A 24,590-nucleotide genomic window follows, 5' to 3' on the forward strand; every position below is an offset into this window, starting at 1 on the left:
TAGTCTCTTATGATCCTTTGTATTTCTGTGATGTCCGTTGTTACCTCTCCTTTTTCGTTTCTAATTTTATTGATTTGAGTCCTCTCTCTTTTTTGCTTGATAAGTCTGGCTAGGGGTTTATCAATTTTATTGATCTTTTCGAAGAACCAGCTTTTCATTTCATTGATCTTTTCTAAGGTTTTGTTCATTTCTATTTCATTGATTTCTGCTCTGATCTTTATGATTTCTTTCCTTCTACTAACTTTAGTTCTTGTCTGCTCTTCTCTCTCTCATTGCTTTAGATGTAAAGTTAGCTGGTTTATTTGAGCTTTTTCTTATTTCCTGAGGTGGGCTTGCATTGCTATGAACTTTCCTCTTAAAACGGCTTTTGCTGCATCCCATTTGGAGTGTCATATCTTTGTTGTTATTTGCTGATAGGTATTTTAAAATTTCCTCTTTGATTTCTTCAGTGGTCCATTTGTTGTTTAGTAGCATGTTGTTTAGTCTCCACGTGTTTGTGTTTTTTGCAGTTTTTTTCTTGTTGTTAATTTCCAGTCACATAGTGTCATGGTCGGAGAAGATGCTTGATATGATTTCAATTTTCTTAAAGGTACTGAGGTTGGATTTGTAGCCAGGATATGTTCATTCTTAGAGAATGTTGCATGTGCACTGGATAAGAATGTGTATTCTGTTGTTTTTGGATGGAATGTCCTATAAATATCTATTAAGTCCATCTGGTTTAATGCATCATTCAGGGCCTGTGTTTCCTTATTGATTTTCTGTCTGGATGATCTGTCCATTGCTATAAGTGGGGTGTTAAAGTCCCCCACTATGATTGTGTTATTGTCGATTTGTCCTTTTAAGGTCGTTAGCAGTTTCCTTATATATTGTGGTGAACCTATGTTGGGTGCATAGATATTTAAAATTGTTTTATCATCTTCTTGGTTTGATCCTTTGATCATTATGTAATGATCTTCCTTGTCCCTTAAAATATTTTTCATTTTAAAGTCTATTTTGTCTGATGTGAGTATTGCTACTCCAGCTTTCTTTTGATCCCCGTTTGCATGAAATGTTTTCTTCCATCCTCTTACTTTCAATTTGTATGTGTCCCTAGAAGTGAAATGGGTCTCTTGAAGAGAGCATATATGTGGGTCTTGTTTTTGAATCCATTCAGCCAGTCTTTGTCTTTTGGTTGGGGTGTCTAGTCCATTCACATTTAAGGTAATTATTGATATGTATGTTCTTATTGCCATTTTATTAATTGCTTTGGATTTGTTTTTGCTGCTCTTTTTTCTTTCCTTCTTCTCTTGTTCTTTTCTGCCTAGAGAAGTTCCTTTAGTATTTCTTGTAAGACTGGTTTAGTGTTGCTGAATTCTCTCAGTTTTTGCTTATCTGTGAAGGTTTTGATTTCTCCTTCAAATCTGAACGAGAGAGCCTTGCTGGGTAGAGTAATCTTGGTTGGAGGTTTTTTCCTTTGATCACCGTAATTATATCATGCCACTTCCTTCTGGCCTGCAGAGTTTCTACTGAAAAATCTGCTGACAATCTTATTGGGGTTCCCTTGTATGTTATTTATTTCTTCTCCCTAGCTGCTTTCAAGATTTTCTGTCTTTAATTTTGTTCAGTTTGATTAGTATGTGTCTCGGGGTGTTCCTCCTTGGGTTTATTTTATATGGTACTGGTTGTGCTTCCTGGATTTGAGTGAGTGATTCCTTCCCCATGGTAGGGAAGTTTTTGGCTATTATCTTTTGGAATATTTTTTCTGTCTTCTTCTGGCACCCCTATAATATGAATGTTGGTGCATTTAACTTTGTCCCAGAGTTCTCTGAGACTCTCCTCATTTCTTTTCAGTCTTTTTTCTCTTTTCTGTTCTGCATCCGTAATTTCCACTAATCTGTCCTCCACCTTGCTTATTCATTCTTCTGCCTCATGTATTCTGCTGTTAGCTGCTTCTGGTAATTTTTTTTTTTTTTTTTTAAACAAGTGGCCGCACCTGCGGCATATGGAAGTTCCCAGGCTAGGGGTCGAGCCACAGCCACTGTAGAAGCAACGCTGAGTAGTTATGTTGTGAGCCACACGGGAAGTCCTCTAGTGAATTTTTTATTTCAGTTATTATATTTTGCATCTCTTCTTGTTTAAGTTTTATATCTTGTATCTCTTTGCTCAGTGTTTCCTGTAAGTTATCCATCTTTGCCTCCAGTTTATTTCCAATGTCTTACATCATCTTCAGCTTCAACTATCTAAAGTCTTTTTCCTGGAGGCTGAGAATCTCCTCATGGCTTAGCTGTTTTTCTGGGGTTTTTCCTTTCTTCCTCATCTGAGTTATAGTTCTCTGTCTTTTCATTTTTATAGGTTTTTGGTGTGGTGACCTTTTTACAGAGAGTAGAATTGTAGCCTCTTTTATTTCTTTTTTGTTGTTGTTGTTGTTGTTGTTGCTATTTCTTGGGCCGCTCCCGCGGCATATGGAGGTTCCCAGGCTAGGGGTTGAATCAGAGCTGTAGCCACTGGCCTACGCCACAGCCACAGCAACGCAGGATCCGAGCCGAGTCTGCAACCTACACCACAGCTCACGGCAACACCGGATCGTTAACCCACTGAGCAAGGGCAGGGACTGAACCTGCAACCTCATGGTTCCTAGTCGGATTCGTTAACCACTGCGCCATGACAGGAACTCTGCCTCTTTTATTTCTGATGACTGCCCCCCTGTGACTGAAGTCAGTATGGGGTGCTTGCTGTAGGCTTCCTGCTGGGAGGGTCTGATGCCTGCCCACTGGTAGGTGGAGCTGCTTCTAATCCCTCTGGTGGGTGGGGCTTAGTCTCTGGATGGGTTTAGAGGCAGCTGTGTGCCTGAGGGGTTGTTAGGTAGCCTGTTTACTGAGGGGCAGGGCTGTGATCCCACCTGGGTTTTTGTTTGCCCTGGGACTTCTCAGCACCTGACTGATGGGTGGGACCAGATTTTCCCAAAATGGCCACCTCCAGAGAAAGGCATGCTGCTGAATAATCCCAAGTGCTTTGCTTCCAATGTCCTTCCCTCACAAGAAGTCATGTTCACCCCTGTTTTCCCAGGATGTCCTCCAAGTACTGCAGTCAGGTTTGACTCAGATTCCCATGGAGACTTTGCTTTGCCCTGGGACCCAGTGCACGTAAAAGTCTGTGTGTACCTTTTAAGAACGGGGTCTCCATTTCCCCTAGTCCCGTGGAGCTCCTTCACACAAGCCCCACTGGCCTTCAATGCCAGATGCTCCAGGGGCTCTTTCTCCCCATGTCAGATCCCCACATGTGAGTGTTTGATGTGTGGCTCAGAACTCTCACTCCTGTAGGTGAGTCTCTGTGAACCAGTTAGTTTTTAGTCTGTGGATCTTCCCACCCAGGAGGTATGGGGTTGTTTATATCACAAAATCGCCGCTCCTACCTCTTTTTGTGGCCTCCTCTTTTTTTCTGGAGTAAGATATCTTTTTTGAGGTTTCCAGTTTATTTGGGTGAAGAGTGCTCAGTCTTTAGTTGTGAATTTTGTTGTTTTTAGGAGATAAGTTGCCTCTTAACGTATTAGAGAAAGAGTTTGGGAAAGGCATAGAGATTTTACATAAAAATTAGATCATTACCTGCTTTCAGATTATATTTTAGTTTTAAAGTTATATTACCAAAATTTAAGTGCCCCTGTAAATTTGCTTCCCATTTTTTAAGGCCTTATGTAGCTTTTTATCTTTATGTAAAATTTGTGTTTTTTACATTTTCCAATATTACCAATATGTTAGAAATTGTTGGCCAAAAATAGTTTTAAAGAACACACATTGATCTTATGTAAATTATATAATTCATTAATAATTTCTTTAGAGGTAAAGAATATAGCATCCTTGGTGCTTTTTTTTTAACTTCTAAATTATGACTATAGATTTATGAAAATCTGGTTCTGCTGATTACCTAGAATTGGGAAAGACTTCACTTAGTATAACTGTATTTAGGTGCTCGCTGATCTTGAAGTTTGGTAAACATCGTGATAAGTTTACTGCCTTTACTACCACACAGCTTTTTACTTAAGAATTATGTTAGGCATGGTTGCCCATGACTACTTGTTGTATAAGTCACATATGATGACTAGGAATGATTAAGCTTCAGTCCTCACAATAGTTTGTAGCAGATAATAGCTTACTCTGTATAGGGTCTTTGAAACCTTAAAAAGACGTATTTTATTCCTTGTTGATAACCATTTCATCAACCATCTTTCTTCAAAATAGACCAGAAATACTGATGCTTTCATTGATTTGCTAGTGCACTGAACAGCACATGGTGAATTTTATGAGCTTTTAAAAATGTGATAGTTTAAAACTTGCAGCATGATTTTCTAATTTATCCTAAGTGTTTTAGTATCATCTTTATTCCATTTAGAGTACTTTAGCCCTTGCTGTATGTGTGAAGAGATGGGAAGGGGCTTCTATATGTGCTTTTACTTTTTTTTTTTTTTTGTCTTTTTTTGCTATTTCTTGGGCCGCTCCCTCGGCATATGGAGGTTCCCAGGCTAGGGGTTGAATCGGAGCTGTAGCCACCAGCCTACACCAGAGCCACAGCAACGCTGGATCCGAGCCGCGTCTGCAACCTACACCACAGCTCACGGCAACGCCGGATCCTTAACCCACTGAGCAAGAGCAGGGACTGAACCTGCAACCTCATGGTTCCTAGTCGGATTCGTTAACCACTGCGCCACGACGGGAACTCCATGCTTTTACTTTTGAATAAACCTGTGTGATAAAATGGATTTCTTCCATTGTTTCCTTTATCAAGATTGGAATAAACATCTTTTCTCTGGCTTTTGTAAAAGGGGTCGTGGTATAACAATGTCTGCTTCAAATCTGATAATGTTAACATGTTATGGAAAAATCCTTTTGAAGTCAGTATGCTTTATAGTAAATAACTCTCATTTGTTCTTTAACTGGATAGTTTTAAAAGAACATTATTTTGTGTGGATTATAGGAGCTCCTATAAATGTTAAATGTTTAGGATTTTTCCTGGTTTGATATATTTTCTGTATTGAAATTTAGTTTTATAACAGTATGTCTTTGCAATATGCAGTCAAAGCTCAGAGGGGGGAAAAAAGGGTAAAACTTACATTTATATAGCATGGCATAGTTGAAAAAGTACTTTCAGATCTTTTATTCTATTTTTCTTCACCACAGATTTATGGTGTGATTTTTATTATCCATATGTTTTTACATGTGGAAAAAAATTAAGGTAGAAAATGATAATCTTAAACCTTGTCTTCTGACTTCCTCCCTGATGACTTATTCACACTATTTAGCAAGCCACCTGAAAAATAGTTTTCATGTCAGGGCATTTTGAAGAATTTTACTAGGTCATAGTATGAGACTGAATTCCACTTTAGAGCAAGAACTTCAGTGTGTTTTAACTCTTTTTTTCCTTTGCTTTAGCCTAAACACACCACCTGGAACTAAAGTTAAGCTTTCAGGCCTTGTGGATATAAAAAATGGATTTCTGCTCTTGAATGATTCTAATACCACAGTTCTTGGCGGTGAAGTGGAACACCTTATTGAGAAATGGGAGTTACAGAGAGTAAGTATAAACTAAGAAAAATGGTTTGAACTTTTAAAACATTACACTCTTTTTATTGTATTCACTATTTTAAGGAGATCTTCCTATAATGAATAGTAAAATTAGTCTTTAATGCCAGAGTTGAGTAGAACTCAACTCAGTGATCTTTACAGAGACTGTCTACCTTTGTTTAAATATATTGTTCTCTTAAAGCAGGTGTCATTTTTCACTATTTGTTACAATTTATTACATATTTTAAAAGTCATTCTTTACTGACAAGTTTTCAAAACTGCCAAGATGCCAGTTATAAGCTATATGTAATGTATCTGTATATAATTCTTTCTGCAGAAAAAAAATGTGCATATGTATGAATAATGTATGAATATTTGTCTCATCTGTATATACAGGTACAAGTGAAAGCAAATGAGTATTTCACTGTAATGAAAAGGTTCTTGTTCCATTTGCCTTCTAATCACATTATTTGATGTTTTCACCATTTCTGTTATCAATGTCTTTATGCTTCTAGTCATCTAGATTATCCAGTAATGGTTCTTCTACTTTGCTTCTGGCCACCAGTTCTATTGATCTGCAGCAGATCATTTATCAGTCCCTGGCTTTCAAGTCCCACTGCTGTTACTATTGTTTTAAGTCTCTTTCTTGGACTACATGCAGTAACCTCTTAACTGGTTTTACCACATATTCTTTCTTTTTCTTTCTTTTTATTTTTTTCTTTGTAGTGACGTACATGCAGCATATAGAAGCGCCTGAGCTGGGAATCAGAGCTGCAGCTGAGGCCCGTGCCACAGCCACAGCAACACCAGATCTGAGCCACATCTGCAACATGTGCAACTTGTGGCAACACGAGATCCTTAACCTACTAAGCAAGGCCAGGGATCAAATCCGCATCCTCATAGAGACAATGTAAGGTCCTTAACTCCTTGAGCCACAACAGGAACATTTTTCCATCTTCTAACTTATTGTCCTTCTGCCAGCTTATCTTCAGGATAATTCAGACCATGCCACACCCTGCTTTTATTTTAAATACCTTATCTTGGATTCAAGGCCTTTAATAATCTAGCCCTAGTTCCAGTTTACCTTTTCAACTTTCTTTAATTTTTTCACATAAATTTTTATGCTAGCCAAATGGAACTACTTACTCTTTCTTTGATTCTCTATGCTTTCTTCAGTTAAGGTTTTCCCACAAATGCATTCATCTTATTTTTTCTCTCTGCATAGCCATAGTGTCCCCTTGCTTTTAGACTCAAATCAAATGCTTGCTTTTTCACATGGTGAAATATTTACTCTTTCTTTGAATTCTTGGAACACTTTATTCGTATTAAGAAGCATATTACTTTTACCTAGCACTAATACTATATTTATTCCTTATCTCCTTTAATAGATTGTAAACTTTTTGACGTTAGAGTTCTTATTTGAATCATCTTTATTCAATTCTACAAATACTTGTTGAACAATGTGTAGGTCTTGAGCTGGGCTTTTGCATCTTTATGTCATGTAGTCTACCTACCAGGCTTATAATAGAGGGTTACGTCCATATGGATCAGAAAAAAGGCTTTAAGAACTATTAAACTTATTTTATAATCAGATGATGGCTCTGAGCCTTTATCTCCAAAGTGGTGGCCTTGAGTCTTAAGTGAAATAAACATAACAAGTAATTGTGAAATCAATGAATTACAAGCACAAAAAGCTAATTATTCTTTGAATTAGAATTCATATTCTTGTGCCACTCTCAGATTTTGTCTGTGGTCTAAAGTGAGCTATGGGGCCTAGCAATATTTCAAGCTTTTGGTATTTTAAGATACTTTAAAATTTTTTCTTAGTTTGAAAGTGCCTTTGTTTGGGATGTAAGTAGTTAAGGAAATTTAGGCACATTTTGTATTCCTTAGTACTCATTCCTTATGATAGTAGTGTGCTACATTTTGGGCCGCTATACTATGCAGCGTAAGATAACATTCCACAACTGCATTGTTTGATTGGAAATGTTCCACAAGCAAGTAATTCAGAAGTGGTTTGATAATTTTATATAAATAGCCACTTTTATAAACTCTGAATTTCCTGGAGAGAAATCCCACCCATTTTATGTGATCTTTTCCTTTCACAAGTTGGTATATTGTATTTCTATTATCATTAGAGATTTTTAAAGTGTGGTAAAATGTCAAGTTAGACCAACACATTACATAATTTTTCCAGCCCAACCAGAAGTACCTCAATAATTGTAAAGTCAGTCAGAATTCCTAGGAATTTCCTCACCTCCAGCACACACACACACACACACACACACACACACGCCCACACACACTGATCAGTTTGACAGTTGTCCTTGTAATGTTTTATTATATATTTTTACACTTTGTTTCCTGAAAGCTATGCTAGTATTTCTTGTTAGGGAGCAATAAAAATTTACATGAAAAATAGTTTAAAAACATCTTAATATGATTACAGTTCCCTTTGGTTTTATAGTTTTTTGACTTCGGTAACCATAGAGATGTAGAAATCATGGAATGTTCAGATTACTTGAGCGTCTGGCAGGTGATACACATACCAGGTACACAGAAATTAAGTGTACCCATAGAAATCATAAACTCTAGGGTTAATTTTGGAGGTAATGGGGTCCTAAGATTCTTGCAAAATAAATAGGTGGGAAGAGAATATTGGACAGTATTTAAAGCATATTGTAGTTGTAGCAAGTTGGTTACAGATAGGTGAAGAAAAGAAAAACTCAGACCTTAAAATATGATAAAGATGGTTCCATTCCAGATGTAATTTGCAGTGTAATGTAATTTTATAACATTTCAATGCTTCCCCCTTACCTTCTATAACAGATTATTTAAATTTTTTTCTTTAAAAAATTGTCATAAATTGTGCATATAAGGTTTAACGTCTCTACCATTTTTAATTGTAAAATTCAGTGGCATTAAGTACATTCACACTGTTGCACAACCATGTATCTCCAGATTTTTTTTTTAATCTTCTCAAACTAAAACTCTGTATGCATTAAATAATGCCTTCCCATCCTCTTCCCCCTACTCTGGCAACCTTATACACAAGGTGTGCCTCATAAAAGTACAGTCATACAATATTTGTCCTTTTGTGTCTGGCTGAATTCACTTAGCATCATGTCTTCATCCATTTTGTACATGGGTCAGAATTTCTTAACTTTTAAGGTTGATTACTATCCCTTTGTATATAAATAGTATATTTTGTTAATTCATCCACTGATGGACATAAGGGGTATTTCCACCTTTTGGCTATTATGAATAATGCTCTATATACGTGCTTGAGTTGCCACTTTCAGTTCTTTTGAATTTATACTCAGAAGTTGGGTTGCTGGATTGTGTAGTAATTTTGTTTAATAGTTTGGGTAACAGTTATATTGTTTTCTGCAGCTATTGCACCATTTTATGTTCCATCTGCTGTGGTCAAGGGGTCGTTTTTCCACATCCCTGCCAACCCTTATTATTTCATATATTTTGGATAATAACAGTTCTAAGTGTGAAGTGAAATCTCATTGTTTTGATTTACTTTTACCTAGTTCTTAGTGATATTTAACGTATTTTCATATGTTTACTGGCCATTTGTATATCTTCTTTGGAGAAATGTCTATTTTAGTTGTTTGTGTATTTTTAAATTATTTTTTGATTTATTCTGGATATCAAGTTCTTATCCTATATATGATTTATAAATTTTTTTTCACATTCCATGGGTTGCCTTTTCATTCTGTTGTTAGTGTCCTTTGATACACAAACATTTTAAATTTTATTGAAGTTCAATTTTACCTGGTTTTTTTTTTTTTATTTCCCATTCTTTTGTTGTCATATCCAAGAAATCATTGTCAAATCCAATGTCATGAAGCTTTTTCTCTGTATTTTCTTGTGGAAGTTTTATGGGGTTAGCTCTTTAGCTCTTAAATTTAGGTCTTTGATCTATTTTGAATTAATTTTTTGTACATGGTGTAAGTTAAGAGTCAAACTTCATTCTTCTGCATGTAGATTCCCAGTTTGCCCAGCACCATTTGTTAAAGACTCTTCTTTCCCTAATGAATGGTCTTATCGTCTTCATCAAAACGTCATTTGCAGAGTTCCTGTTATGACTGAGCTGGTTATGAATCCAACTAGTATCCATGAGGATGCGGGTTCAATCCCCTGGCCTGGCTCAATGGGTTAAGGATATGGCGTTGCCATGAGCTGTGGTGTAGGTTGTGGACATGGCTCAGATCTGGTGTTACTGGCTGTGGCATAGGCTGGCAGCTGCAGCTCTGATTCCACCTGTAGCCTGGGAACTTCCATGTGCTGTGAGTGTGGCCCTAAGGGAAAAAAAATAAAACAATCATTTGACCATACATGCAAGGGTTTATATCTGGGTTCTTTAATAGTCTGTTTTTATGCCAATATTACACTGTTTTATTTTTCCCTTTTTTGGCTTATCTGTGGCATATGAAAGTTTCTGGACCAGAGATCAAATCTAAGCCACAGCTTTGGCAATGCTGGATCCTTAACCCGCTGCACTGGGTCAGGGATTGAACCTGTGCTGCTGCAGAGACAAAGCCAGATCCTTAACCTGCTGTGCCACAATGGGAACTCCAGTACCACACTGTTTTGATTACTGTAATTTTGTAGTAAGTTTTGTAATTAAGAAATATTTTTGCTATTCAGAGTTCCTTGAGATCCCATATGAATTGCATTGAATCTCTGGATCTCTTTGACTAGTATTGACATCTTAACAGTATTAAATTGTGCAACTCATGACCATGGGAAGGCTTTTCTTTCATTTCTTTTAGCAATCTTTTTTTTTTTTTTTTTTTTCTTTTTCAGCTGAACCCACAGCATATGGAATTTCCCTGGCCAGGGGTTGAATCTGAGCTGCAGCTACGACCTACGCCACAGCTCTGGCAATACCTGATCCTTAACCCACGACACCAGGCTGGTAATTGAAATAGCACCTCCAGAGAGACAAGCTGGATCATAAAACCTCTGTGCCACAGCAGGAACTCCTCTTTTAGCAATCTTTTATAGTTTTCTTTGTACAGATCTTCTGCTTCTTTGCTTAAGTTTATCGCTGTCTATTGGATGTTAGTATAAATGGAAGCTTTTAACTTGCAGTTTTTTCTCAGCCTAGTTCTCAGCAATGACTCAAGGGAATTCCTGTCGGGTTTCTGAAACTTCTTTTCTGTATAGGGCTCCCTTTTTTGAGGTTCTCCCCCACAGTTTCCTGTCATTTCAGATTGCCTTGAGCTATGAGATTGATTTTCTCAACTCCGTTTTCTGGGCTCTGTCAGTATCATGCCTGCAAGCAGAAAGGCAGAACCACCTGTTTTTTTCCTCTTTCTCTTAGGGATTATAGTCTTGTACTACTTCTTATCCTATGTTTTAAAACAGTTGTTTCTTACATGTTGTCCAGATTTCTAGCTATAGAAGATTAAGTCTGACTCTCGTCCATTTATCAGGATGGAAAGTGGACATCTTGTAATATGTTTTTAATTATATAATGTGTATTGGGAGATGGTTTGGCAGTTTATATGAGCTTTTTAAGGAAGCCAGAGTATAAACTGAAATAATTTTTGCTCTTTGAATCATCTTTTTCTTACATCTAAATTAAAACTGAGGAAAGGACCCCCTAGATAATTTTATGCATTTGCTGTTCTTATTTAAAATGGGTTAACATCTTAAATATAGCTTATAAAGAATGTTCATATACAATTTAAATTGCTCTTTGATCAATAAACCAAATATTATTGTTGTCTTTAGTCTTGGTTTTTTTTTAATGTAACTTACATAAAATATGTAGTGTTCTTTTTATAATGTAGGAGCTCTGTTTATAATGTAGGAGTATGTTTAAAATACATGTGATTTTTTAAAACTTATTTTCACCATTTTACATCATATTTTAAACATAACACTTTCTGTATCAATAATTATTTAAAATGCACAAAAAAACTTCGAAGTTGAGAAAATGTATGAAGTGACAACCTGTGTTTAACTGATAGATATGTATTAACACCTCAAAGCCAAAACCAATGGGAGAATGGGAGGGACAGATGAGTGAGAGGAATCCTGACAATTCCTTATGGCACTTTTGAAGGACTTTATAATATGAGAAATTACTTTTGTTAGGAAGTTATTTTTTTTTTAATTTACATAATATTTTGTTACCTCGCCAATCCTAAGTATGATAGGGAAATAAGAAAACTAAAATTAGGAGAGTTTGAAAGCTTATTTTTATTAAAGAGCAATCAGTTGAATAATTGTTCAAAGTATAAATTGATTTGCAAAACACGATTGTTATTAAGGAAATTTTACTATAATTGAAAGTAACCTCCATATCGTAAACTATAACAAACTGATCTCTTTAAATAGCTAGCAGTTGTTCTCATCAGTATTGCTGTGAACTGTTTCTAGTCACAAGATTTCTGACACCAAATGTGCAGTAATTCTCTGTAAACGTCAACTGGATGTCCTGAAATGTAGTTCATTTCTCACACCACCTGGAATTAGTACAGACCTCACAAGCTAAGAACTCAGTCTCTGGAGATTGCCCCTCACTTCAGGTGCCAGTTGCAAGTACTAGGTCCTGAGGTTACCAACACTTCTGTCCAGCTTAGCTACAAATCAAGAGTTTTCATGATCTCATACTCAGATTTGATAATTTGCTATAATGACTCGCAGAATTTAAGGAAACACGTTACTTGCTGTTACTTTGTTATAAAGGATATTATAAAAATATAAATCAATCGCCCTTATTTATAAATAAGGGCGATTTAGAAGAGTCCTGAACTCAGGAGCTTCTCTCCCTGTGTGCATCACCCTTTTGGCACATGGATGTGTTTACCTAACCCAGAAGCTCCCTGAACCCCATCATTTATAGGGTTTTTATGGAGGTTCATTACATAGGCATGCTTGATTAAATCACCACCATTTAACTCAGTCTCTAGCCCTGTATTAACTCAGTCTCTAACCCTCTATTCTCGTGGTTGGTTGTTCTGGCAGCCAGCCCCCATCCTGGAGTTTTCCAGGGGCCCATTAATAGTCATCTCACTACTATAAACTTGGGATGGTTGTAGGGGCTTATTATGAGGAACAAAATGTGCTCCTTACCGCTGTGACTCAGGAAATTTCCAGTGTTTTAGGATCTCCGTTTCAGGAACTGGGGACAAAGACCAAATGTGTATTTCTTATTATGTAGCAATATCACAAATATGTTGTTTGCTAATAGATTTTTTTTGGTCAAAAATTATCATTTTGAAGGTAATTTCCAGATAATGAATTTCTGTTGGAGTGTAGGTTTAGTATGCTTTAAAGTGAAATTCTTGCTGCCAAAGTTTGTGTCTTTACTGAGAATGTTTTTTACTGTATTTTTTTCTTGTGACAGTGGCTTGGCAAATACTTCTGAAGATTGTATGTGAATGTGGGTTTTGGTAAGAAAAGATAAGGAGAGAGCCTTTGCCTAATTATTGAAGATAGGATTAAAATATTTTATATAGTTTGAAATAATAGTAGAAGGCTTTTTTTTCCTATTTCTTACAAGAATCTACTAAAATGAGTGGATTCCTGGTGCATTGTAAGCATTGTTAAACATATTTTTAATGTATAATTTCTGTTTTATGACTTGCTTTTCCCACAGAGCTTATCAAAACACAATAGAAGCAATATTGGAACCGAAGGTGGACCACCTCCCTTTGTGCCTTTTGGACAGGTAATGACTTTCATTTTGTCAGATGAATTTTAATCAGCAAAAAGTGTTTTTCATTTGTAATCAAGCTATGTTTAGTTTTGTGCTGAACTATTCATCCAGAGGTCATAGGAGTTATATGGAAATATGTTAACTACAGGAATTTGATAATTATGCTTTTTTCCTATACTGTAATTCAAGTTTTGGTGTAGTTTTCTATTCTCAAAAGCTGTTAACCTAGAGATTGAAACAATTAAGAGACACACCTGAAGTGCACCCTAAAACTAATTAAGAGAAGATGGTGAGGCCTTTTTTTTTTTTTTGAGAGAAGAAATTCAAAAGTAAGAAGACAAAAATATGCTATAATTTCTCACTTTGTTCATTAAAAATAAAAGAGGGAGAAAGAGAATAAAAGCATCAACTGATGGATTGACAGGAGACAAAAAAGAGAACACAAGGCAGGGAAGAGCATCATTGCACTTTAGGAGAGCCTGCTGTCCCAGCTGAGATTCTGCTCTGCTTTGATTCAATACCCATCTCAGTCAGAGACTTAACTTTATTTCTACTTGGTATTTTCCTTTCCAACAACAGTAGCCTCTGTCCTTCTCTCACAGAAGCCAAGGGTTTTCCATTTCCTAACTTTCAGCCCCCTTGCTGCAAAATGTTACCATGAGGTAGCTCCTCTGCTGGCCAGTATCTTATGTCTTCTTACTTGTACACAGCATCAAACTGCATTCAGAACAGTCTCCTCCAGCTTGTCCCTGCTTGATGTCTGAAGAATCTGAAAATAAGTCCTGTCACTGCTTGCTCTTTGCCACTTGATGCCACTAAAATTTAGCTATCAGTAATCTGCCCTGCATTTGCGCTTTATTTTCCTTCAGGGGTGCTGGGTCACAGTAAAGATGAGTTGCGGACAACACCTAGGAAACAGAGACCTGCATTTGAAGAACAATTCAGAATTTTTTTTGGTGTAAAAACAAATATCGGGAGTTCCTATTGTGGCTCAGCAGAAACGAATTTGACCGGTATCCATGAGGACTCAGGTTCAATCCCTGGCCTCGCTCAGTGGGTTAAAGATCTGGTGTTGCTCTGAACTGTGGTGTAGGTCACAGATGCAGCTTGGATCTGGTGTGGCTGTGGCTGTGGTGTAGACTGGCAACTATAGCTCTGATTCGAACCCTAGCCTGGGAACCTCTATATGCCACAGGTGCAGCCCTAAAAAAACAAAACAAAACAAAACCTAATTAATCAGAAAATAAATTGGTAAGAGCAGTTGACTGACATTCTCTTCAAAACCCTTCTTGCAGGATCTACTCAAAATTAAATGTCATTCTTGCATCATGGCTATTTTGAAAGTATTTAAAATGTCTGTCATTTTTCGTTGTGCTTTGGAATGTGAGACAGTCAAGATAAAAGGAGGCATGTTGTATGCTAATGATATTCTCATTTCTCTCAGTGGAAGCCTCTAGAATGAAAACAGAATATAAACATTCTAATAATTTAAATTTTTTTTTTTTTTTTTTTTTGTCTTTTTGCTGTTTCTTTGGCCGCTCCTGCGGCATATGGAGGTTCCCAGGCTAGGGGTCGAATCGGAGCTGTAGCTGCCGGCCTACACCAGAGCCGCAGCAACGTGGGATCCGAGCCGCGTCTGCAACCTACACCACAGCTCACGGCAACGCCGGATCGTTAACCCACTGAGCAAGGGCAGGGACCGAACCCGCAACCTCATGGTTCCTAGTCGGATTCGTTAACCACTGCGCCACGATGGGAACTCCTAATAATTTAAATTTGAAAACAGTAAATGCTATTTTGTAAGAATTTGCTTTCCTCTTAGATGTTTTGGTGATAATATTTCTTTCATAAATTGCTCCCATATATTCTAAGGATTTAATTATTTTTGAGACTTTGAAGTGTGTTTTATAGCTTATTTTTGTAATAGGAAGTATATGAAAAGTTACAACTTCTATTTTTCTGTGAAGTCCATTCTGAAAACTCGTATTCAGCATGTCATAGCCTTGTACACGGGTTAAAGACAGAAAATACTAGCTGTATGTTAATATGACCTATTTTATATGTGTATTGCTGAAAACCTCTGTTTGTATAACGCATTAATTTGAGAGCATTTTTTTTCCCCTCTTTGAAATTATTGAGTTTAAAAAGATTCATTTTATAGGATTTTTGCTGCTAGGATTAGAAGGGAGAACAGAATTCAAGGCTTATTTTTAGGCAATGATGGCATTCTTATTTGTTTTAAGAGGTTGAAAAATCAAAAACTTTGGCGCCTAATTGAGGGCAGAGGTATGTTTTTAGCTTCATAAGTTCAGAGACATGTTTTTATATGTTAAAATAAATATACTATTCAATCATCCTGTATATGGTGGCATAATGTGGAAGTTAAGCACCTAATAAAAAAAAAAAACAGACTTTACTTCTTGTGCAATAGTCTAGACTGTTTAAAATTTTAAATTATTTTAAATCATTATCTTTTTTTTTTTTTTTTTTGCTTTTTTAGGGCCACATCTGTGGCATATGGAGGTTCCCAGGCTAGGGGTCCAATTGGAGCTGGAGCTGATGGCTTATACCACAGCCAAAACAATGCAGGATCCAAGCCACATCTGCGACCTACACCACATCTCATAGCAATGCCAGATCTTTAACCCACTGAGCAAGGCCAGGGATTGAACCTGCAACCTCATAGTTCCTAGCCAGATTCGTTTCCACTGCGCCACAACAGGAGCTCCCAAATTGTTATCCTAAAATGAAATTTAGATCTCTTGGTTTGATATATGTTTTATTTTATTTTATTTTTAATTTTTATTTCTTTTTTATTTTTAGGGCCGCACCCATGGCATATGGAAGTTCCCAGGCTAGGGGTCAAAGCGGAGCTGTGGCCACTGGCCTATGCCGCAGCCACAGCAACACCAGATCTGAGCTGCATCTGTGACCTACACCACAGCTCACAGCAACACTGGATCCTTAACTCACTGAGTGAGGCCAGGGATCAAACCTGTGTTCTCATGGATGCTGGTCAGATTTGTTTCCACTGAGCCACAATGGGAACTCCTGATGTGTGCCTGTTTTAGATGGCTACATATGGGGTACTTTTTATTTACCAGTTACAGTTATTTAAAAGTTAATTCAGTAGTTTTCTACCTTTATTTTTAAATCTATGGGAAATAATTGTATTTTGGGGGGCTCTCAGCTATTGTGTGATACAAACATTTTTTTGGAAGACCTATTACTCATGAAAACTTGAATTTGGAACTACTGAAGCACTTCATTTTTATTTATTATTACCAGAAGTGTGTATCTCACGTCCAAGTGGATAGCAGAGAACTTGATCGAAGAAAGACGTTGCAAGTTACAATGCCTGTCAAACCTACAAATGATAATGATGAATTTGAAAAGCAAAGGACTGCTGCTATTGCAGAAGTTGCAAAGAGCAAAGAAGTAAGATATTAAATCACTATGAATTTCTCATATTTTTTGCCATTATGTTCTGTTTAGATTACTCACAGTCATTATTGTCTTTTCACATAAAGTAACTAATTGAACAAATTTTTGACATTGTTCTTCCGTATGCCATCAGTAGAAAACGCCTTAGTACTTTATCGGGTCTTAAGCTTACACATTTTACCATAAACATTCTTTTTTCAAATTTCCTTAACAATTCCATTGTTACTTTTATAAACAAATCACCCTTCTTTTCTCCCTCTTTCTTTTCTTCTTAAAGTATACAGCTGAACACACACTTTCTTTTTTATTTAAGAAGGTTTCCTATTATTGGGAAATATGATGCTTTTTGAGGATAATTTATCCCATAACTGGAACTTTTGAGGAATGCAGGTAAAAATTAGAGGGTAAATCAAAGGCTTAGTATTAACATTTTTGTGATTTTTTCCTTCATAAATCTTATATATAGTAAAAAATAATTTTTGTCTTTGGATTATGCTTATTTTGTGCACCCCCTTTTATCATTTACTATTAGTAGCCTAAATATTTTCTTTTCATTATTTTAAATTTCTCAATTATTTGAAATAGATGTGTTTTTCTCTAGTTATTTGTTGATTTTTAGATTTTGATAAGAAATTTTAGTTCAGGAATTAGTTGTTTAGACAAACTTAACCAGTGAGATTGAATAGCTTTCTTTATTCAAAACCAGTAATAAATCTTAGCTATTTTCTTATTTAAATTTTAAGTAGGAGACTTCTTGAATTTTGGTAGTTCTTCTATCATCCATCTAATGTAGGGGACAAGAGAACAAATTCTGGAACTAGGCAACCAGGAAGCATGTCTTGCTGACAACCTTAAATTTTGTACCCTGTTTTCTTAATGAAAGAAAGCAGTACCTACTTATGGTTACTGTGAGAATTAAAAAGCAATAATCTTTAAAACATTTAGAATACTACATGGCACAGATTATGATATGTTCCTAAACTCAAGTTCTGCTGCTTGTCACTCATGAATCCAGTACAGAGAGAGAGTGTTGGGTAAAAGGAAAGGTAGCTTTATTGAGGAAGCTGACAATCCCGGGGAGAAGGTGAGCTCATTTTCCAAAAAACCAACTCCCAGCTCCCCAGGTCTTGCTTGAAGGTTATATAGGGAAAAGATTATATAGGCTACGTGATCATATGGGGGGAGCAGTCTTCTCTTTTCAGAAATGCTTGTCTTGACTGCACAATTCCAAGTAGCCGTCAAATCTTGCTTGTGGTTGGAACATTAAGTCATAAAATCCTAGAGAATAAGGAGCAGGGTTGGAACCTATAGAACAAATAATCTTCAGTCTTGTTATCCATCAACAACTTTCTCCAGCAGCAGCAAGCTAAGGTAATGGTTAACTAGGGTAGAAGTCAGCCATATCAGCCATATTAAAACAAAGAAATAGAGTTGGAATAATGCTATATAGCTGAGAGTCCTTAGTTACAGTCTCACTACCTCAGTTACAATATTCCTTTGCTAAAAGCCCTCAATAAAAGTGACTGTTGCTATTTCTCAATATTTTCTCTTTTCTAAGGCACATTTAAAAACTGATTTTTAGGAGTTCCCTTTGTGGCTCACTCGGTTACAAACCCATCTAGTATCCATGAGGACATTGCAGTGAGCTGTGGTGTAGGTCATAGGCAGGGCTTAGATCCCATAGGCCAGCGGCTGTTGTTCTGATTGGACCCCTAGCCTGGGAACTTATATATGCCATGGGTGCAGCCCAAAAAATAAACAAATGCATACATACATAAAAAATTAAAATTTGGAGTTTCAGAAGAGGGTATTGGAACTATATCATTTTCTTAATGGTAATAAGAAAATTGTTCTTTTGATTTACATTTTTCTCAGATGACATTCCTCCCCCCTTTTTTTTGTTTTGTTTTCTTTGGATAGTGAGTTGAAGCTTTTATTTTATTTAAAAAATTTTTTTTTAATTTTATTTTTTAAGAGTTGATTTTTTCGTTGTTATTATTATTTTTTTAGTAGTTATTTCCCCAATACAATTTGATGTGGTTACTGCTGTCTATGTATTGGAATATATTTAACATATGGCGGTGTGCCTCATTTTTTAAATATAATTGATCACCTTATATTTTCCCATAAATATTTGACTAAAAAAAACATTGTTTTCTGAGTAGAATTTAAACTTCTCAATTTATATATGAGAGTTGATGGAGGCTTAAAACTATAAAGGAACTTGTCTGAGGTTACCCAGTGACAATTTTAGGACCAACCTATGTGTATTACAGTAGTAGATCATATCTTTATCTATATATCTATATTTAGATAAATAATACACATATATTTAATCTGTGTCTAAGCAGCAAAATCACATAGCAATGTAATTGTTCTAAAAGATATTTTATTTTCATTTAAACATTTATATGGATTTGGTAGAATCTATTGCAAAATACCAAGTGATGTTTTTCATTTCATTTTTCCTTTGGTTCTTCATTGAACAAGTATTTTTTGAGAACCTGTTATATGCAAGGAAGTATTTGAAATGTTCAGGTTAAAACAATGAGCAAATAGACAAATGATTTCTGTCCTTATCAGGCTTATCTTTTAGTAAGGGGGACTGACTATTGGCATAATAATAAGTATGTAAATCATATGGTAGGTTATAAGTTGATAAGCGCCATGGGAAAAAAGAAAAAGTAAAGTAGGATAGGGAGTTGGGAGTGCCAGTTGGTGAGGGGAGTAGGGGGTTGCGATTTTAAAAAGTATGGTCAGAAATTGAGAATTCTTTGAAGTTTTGTGTAGTTTATATTCTAGCAAGGATAGTAAATAATATAAGCATACTAAATAAGTAAATTACAGATTTCAGTCTTAAACATAGTAATTTGATTAGGCTTCAAGATGGTGAAGTTTGAGCCAAGACTCTAAGGCAGTAAGAGAATTAGTATTGTGGTCATCCGAAAAGAGTATTCCAGGAAGAAGGAAAAGTCACTGCAAAGGTGCAAAAGCAGGAATATATGTTGAAGGAATAGCAAGGCGACCAATGGAAACAGAGAAAGCAAACGGATAAGCTCTAAAATATAAAGTCAGGAGTGAAAATGGAGTTCAGCTTATGAGGTCCCTGAAGCCGTCTTAAAGACATTCAGAAAGATATGAGGAGCCTGTGGAAGGTTGTCAGTGCATCAGTACATCAGCTGACCTACATTTTAAAAGTCTAATTCTGGCTGTTATGTTCAGAAAAGTAAGATTGAAATCAGACAAGTTAGGCAAGTATTGAAGTAATTCAAGGGGAGAGAAATTTTTTGTAGTGATGGCAGCTGTGTAGGTGGTGCAAAGTTTTCAAATTCTGGTATTTTGAAAATATAGCCATCAGGGTTTGAGACAGACTAAATATGGAGCTTGAGAGAAGTGTCGTGAATGACTTCAAGAGTTTTGCCATGAAAAACTGGCAGGTTAGGGTTGCTTACTTGGAATTGGAGAAGACTGGAGTGGCACTGTGTATTCTGTTTGAACAGCTTAATATTGAGGTTCCTGTCAGGTATCCAAGTTTAGTAGGCAGTGAAACAGAGAAGAGTGTAGTTGAAGGGTGAGCTTTGGAAAGGATTATGCATTTGAGAGTAGTAGCCATATGGATATTTAAAATCATGAGGTCAAATGCAACCACTAAGGAAAATGACAGTTGAAGGGAAGAGAAAAGGATAAGGAGTGAACCCTGTAGCATTTCAACCTTAGTAGTTGAATGAAAGAAGTTGAAGCGACCAAGGTGGGACCAGCAAGATGGGATCAAAATAAGAGAACTACATCATGAAGGATGGAATATTGAGTTTATGAAAGGCTGTTGAAAAGTGGTGTAAGATGTGGCCTTTTAGTGTAGAGTTAGGGAAGTCATTCATCCCTCCACATTGCTTTATCATTTGTATAGATGGTGGTAAGATAAAGTATGTATGTGCAGGTATCTGTGAGTGGGTTGATGTGGTAAAAGTCTATGCAAGTTCTTAAAAGGTTTCAGTTTGTTCGTTTTGTTTTGTTTTGTTTTTGGTGAGGGGAAAACATGGTCAAGTAGTCACAATGGTGGAGAAGATGTTTGAGGTTCAAGGAATGAAAATATGTGAAATAGTGGTTTGAAAGATTGGGAGGGTGACTGTGGTAGGAAATAGAGTACGCTTGCTAGACAGCATTAGGGACCCACTTGTGTTTCATGGTCATGATGATCTCACAGATGCCTAATTCACATTGTATGGACAGGATGGTGTGGCTCATAAAAGACAATACCAGTTACCTTATGAGTAATTTTTAAGTTGTGATGTTTCCAGATATTTGTATGCTTAGTGAGTAACAGCTCTTTCAGAGCTCTTCATGTTGATGATGTCATTTAATCCTCACAAAATCCCCATGAGGTAGGTTTTCTCATACCTGTTTTAAGGAAGAGAAACCTGAGGCTCATGGAAGGTAGAAGTTAAATGACATGCCTGAGGGTAGGATCTAAGAAGTGGCTGAGCAAAGGTTTAGTTCCAGCCTTGTCTAGCTCCAAAGCCTGTGTTATTACCTATACTACATTTCTTCCCCGTCTAATAAACTGTATCACATCAATATAAACTCACATGTTATATAAATAATGACTATCAAGACAGTGCAAATCTTTTTTTGGGGGGCGGGGGGAGATTGCAGAAGCCCAAAATTGAATATATCCAATAATGAGTCTTTGGAAATGTGGTTTTCACTTGGTTTGAGTTAAATTAAAATATTATAGTGTTCAACTACCTAATAGAGATATTTAATATGCTCTCCACTGATGTTCATCTCACATCATTTTTCTGTTTTTTGGATTCTATTTCTTTATATTTTCATCCAATTCAAAATAATTTCCCTAACTTATATAAATGTATATCTAGGATGTTTTCTTACTATAATCATTTTAAGACACATTAAAAAAATTGATAACTATCACTAATAAAAATCAACTCTTGACTTCTGCTTTTATTAGATTTATTAGAAAGCTGTAAAGATAGTAGATAACCAGATATTTTATTTTGTTTTTTAATTTATTTTTTAATGGCTGGACCTGTGGCATATGGAAATTCCTGGGCCAGGGATTGAAATCCAAGCCACAGCTGTGATCTATGCTTCAGCTACAGCAATGCCAGATCTTTTAATCCAGTGCAGTGGGCTGGGGATTGAACATGTACTTCTGAAGCGACCTGAGCCACCACAGTCAGATTCTTTTTATTTATTTATTTATTTTTATTTTTTATTTTTTCCTGCTGTACAGCATGGGGATCAAGTTACTCTTACATGTATACATTTTTTTTCCCCCACCCTTTGTTCTGTTGCAATATGAGTATCTAGACAGTTCTCAATGCTATTCAGCAGGATCTCCTTGTAAATCTATTCTAAGTTGTGTCTGATAAGCCCAAGCTCCCGATCCCTCCCACTCCCTCCCTCTCCCATCAGGCAGCCACAAGTCTATTCTCCAAGTCCATGATTTTCTTTTCTGTGGAGATGTTCATTTGTGCTGTATATTAGATTCCAGTTATAATTGATATCATATGGTATTTGTCTGTCTTTCTGACTCATTTCACTCAGTATGAGAGTCTCTAGTTCCATCCACCACAGTCAGATTCTTAACCCACTGCACCACAAGAAACTCCAAGATATTGAATTTTACATTGTGTGAATAACAACTGTGGGATGCTTTTCAATCATGAGTTTGTATCTTTCCAAACCAACGTCTTATGTTCCAGTCTTTTCATAATAATTTTGATAAAACAATAATGAAATCAAATTCAGATCTGGTTATACATATAATTAGTTCAAATAAGTTAGACAAAAATAAGAACTATGTATGTCAAAGCTTTTATACATAGTTGGTAAGACATAGCATATCATATATTTAATGTAAATAATAAATTAGCCATGAGAGTTTTAATCTAGTGTTAAAATTTATATTATTTGTCGACTTTCTTAGATTATAGAATCCTATTATTGGATCATGGACAGAATGTACTTGATTCCTAGCTAGATAGGTTTGGTGCCTTGCTAAAGCCTTGCCATGTACTTGAATTTGTAACACAGGTCTCACGATAGTGGTCAGGTATTTTGCCCTAGAATCATTTCTAACATCTTATCTCCATAATGCTTGTATTCTTTTATTTTACATTTTTGTCTGCTTACATTTATTCTGATGATTTGCCTTGGAGATTTAAAGGTTATAATCATATAATTTTTTAATTGCATCAACCAGACTTGGGTAAAGAAGAGATTATGACTGCTATATATTTGTTTAAAAGGATTAGCTAATATTTCATTTTTTTCCTGTAAAACATAATTTAGAAACTTTAAAGTAGTTTGGTTTTGTTAAATATTTTTACTCATAGCTTAGCCTTTAGAGCTTTTTAAAATGCTATTTATTTACATTTCTTTTATCTTTCTCTTATCTGAAGACCAAGACATTTGGAGGAGGTGGTGGTGGTGCTAGAAGTAATCTCAACATGAGTGCTGCAAGTAACCGAAACAGGGAAATTTTACAGAAAGAAAGGTCAACCAAATCAGAGGGAAAACATGAAGGTGTCTATAGAGAACTGGTAAGGCTAATGAACCAACTATAAAGTTAATGTCTTTTTCCTTTAATAGCCTTGATTTTACAAAATTCTTTCTCATAACCACCACTGGCTTTTTGAATGTATAATGGATAGCTGTGACAACTCTAAAAAGGCTTTCATTAAGGATTCCAGGGAAACTTTGGATAGCTGTCACAACTCTAAGAAGGCTTTCATTAAGGATTCAGGGAAACTTTGGATTGTTTGAAAAATAATTTACTATGTTTTGCTTAACTTTCTAGATAATGAGTAATGTCTTTTAGAATGGAATGATAAGCCATCAAGTTAAATAGAAAACAATCAATGGAAATTATATTCTAAAAGATGATGCATTAAGAACATACAATTATCTCCCCTTCCCTACTCTTCCCACACATTTCTTTTCTTTTCTTTTTCTTTCTTTTTTTTTTTTTTTGTCTCTTTGTCTTTTTTGGGCCGCACCCATGGCATGTGGAGGTTACCACGCTAGGGGTCTGATCAGAGCTGTAGCCTCTGGCCTATGCCACAGCCAAAGCAATGCCAGATCCAAGCTGCATCTGTGATCTACACCACAGGTCACAGCAACACTGGATCCTTAACCCACTGAGCAAGGCCAGGGATCGAACCCACAACATCATGGTTCCTAGTCAGATTCGTTTCTGCTGCGCCACGACGGGAGTTCCACATTTTTTATTTAAAATTTTGTCTAAAGTGATTTTGTTCTTTGGGAAAAATATATTGAAACAGTAAATGTATATTATAGACTCAACTGCAAAATATTCCTGGATTTTTGAGATAAATAGGAGTCAAGATATTTTTGTTATGCCTCAGTGTCCTCAGATATAAGGAAACTGACAGGAATTCATTTTCCTCTCCCTTTAGAGGTTGAATGATTTTGTTTTTGTTTTGTTTTAAATTTTATTATTATTATTTTTGGCCACACCTGTGGTATGCAGAAATTCCTAGGCCAGGGATCAAACCTGTACCACAACACTGAGTGGAGCCACAACAGTGACAACCTGCTGAGCCACCAGGGAAGTCTCTAGAGGTTGAATGACTTTGGATGATTTTGCCTATAGAGTGATAAGACTAGCTTAAGTAATGAGAGTTTATTGTCTCATATAACAAGAAATTCAGAGGTAGATAGGAATAAAGGTTGGTAAATTCAACAGTATAACAATGTTGAAATGCTGGTGGGCATCTCTGTAGTTTCTGGGCTTTCTTCTCTGGGCTATAGGATTCTCCATTTGTTTTATCTTCATGCAAAAAGTTTGAAGGAAGTAAAGGGAGCATTTTTCTGAATGTGAGTCTGTTTTATCAGATAAGAAAATAAATTTTGAAATCTCTAGTAAACTCCTTCTTGGCTTA

General features: G+C 36.1%; 1 protein-coding gene across 10 annotated transcripts in view; it reads left to right on the forward strand.

The window, feature by feature from the left end:
- Positions 1–24,590, forward strand: part of TDRD3 (tudor domain containing 3) — a 182,497-nt gene that overhangs the window by 84,710 nt on the left and 73,197 nt on the right. For 9 of the 10 annotated variants that reach the window (XR_014820057.1, XR_014820054.1, XR_014820058.1 and 6 more), the window contains exons 5-8: positions 5,403–5,544; positions 13,159–13,230; positions 16,507–16,656; positions 23,088–23,228. Coding sequence is in view for 6 of the 10 variants with exons in the window: in XM_013980575.3 (XP_013836029.2) it covers positions 5,403–5,544; positions 13,159–13,230; positions 16,507–16,656; positions 23,088–23,228 (505 nt within the window). In the remaining 4 variants the exon portion in view is untranslated. Of the gene's footprint in view, positions 1–5,402; positions 5,545–12,654; positions 12,783–13,158; positions 13,231–16,506; positions 16,657–23,087; positions 23,229–24,590 lie in introns of those variants that run through there. The other variant, XM_021065651.2, reaches the window with a different exon arrangement.

This window comes from Sus scrofa, chromosome 11 (assembly GCF_054392235.1).
Source record: "Sus scrofa isolate SSC_HxYL_T2T_F1_AM1 chromosome 11, Sscrofa_HxYL_maternal_Yorkshire_Landrace_v2.0, whole genome shotgun sequence".
Lineage (NCBI taxonomy): Eukaryota > Metazoa > Chordata > Mammalia > Artiodactyla > Suidae > Sus > Sus scrofa.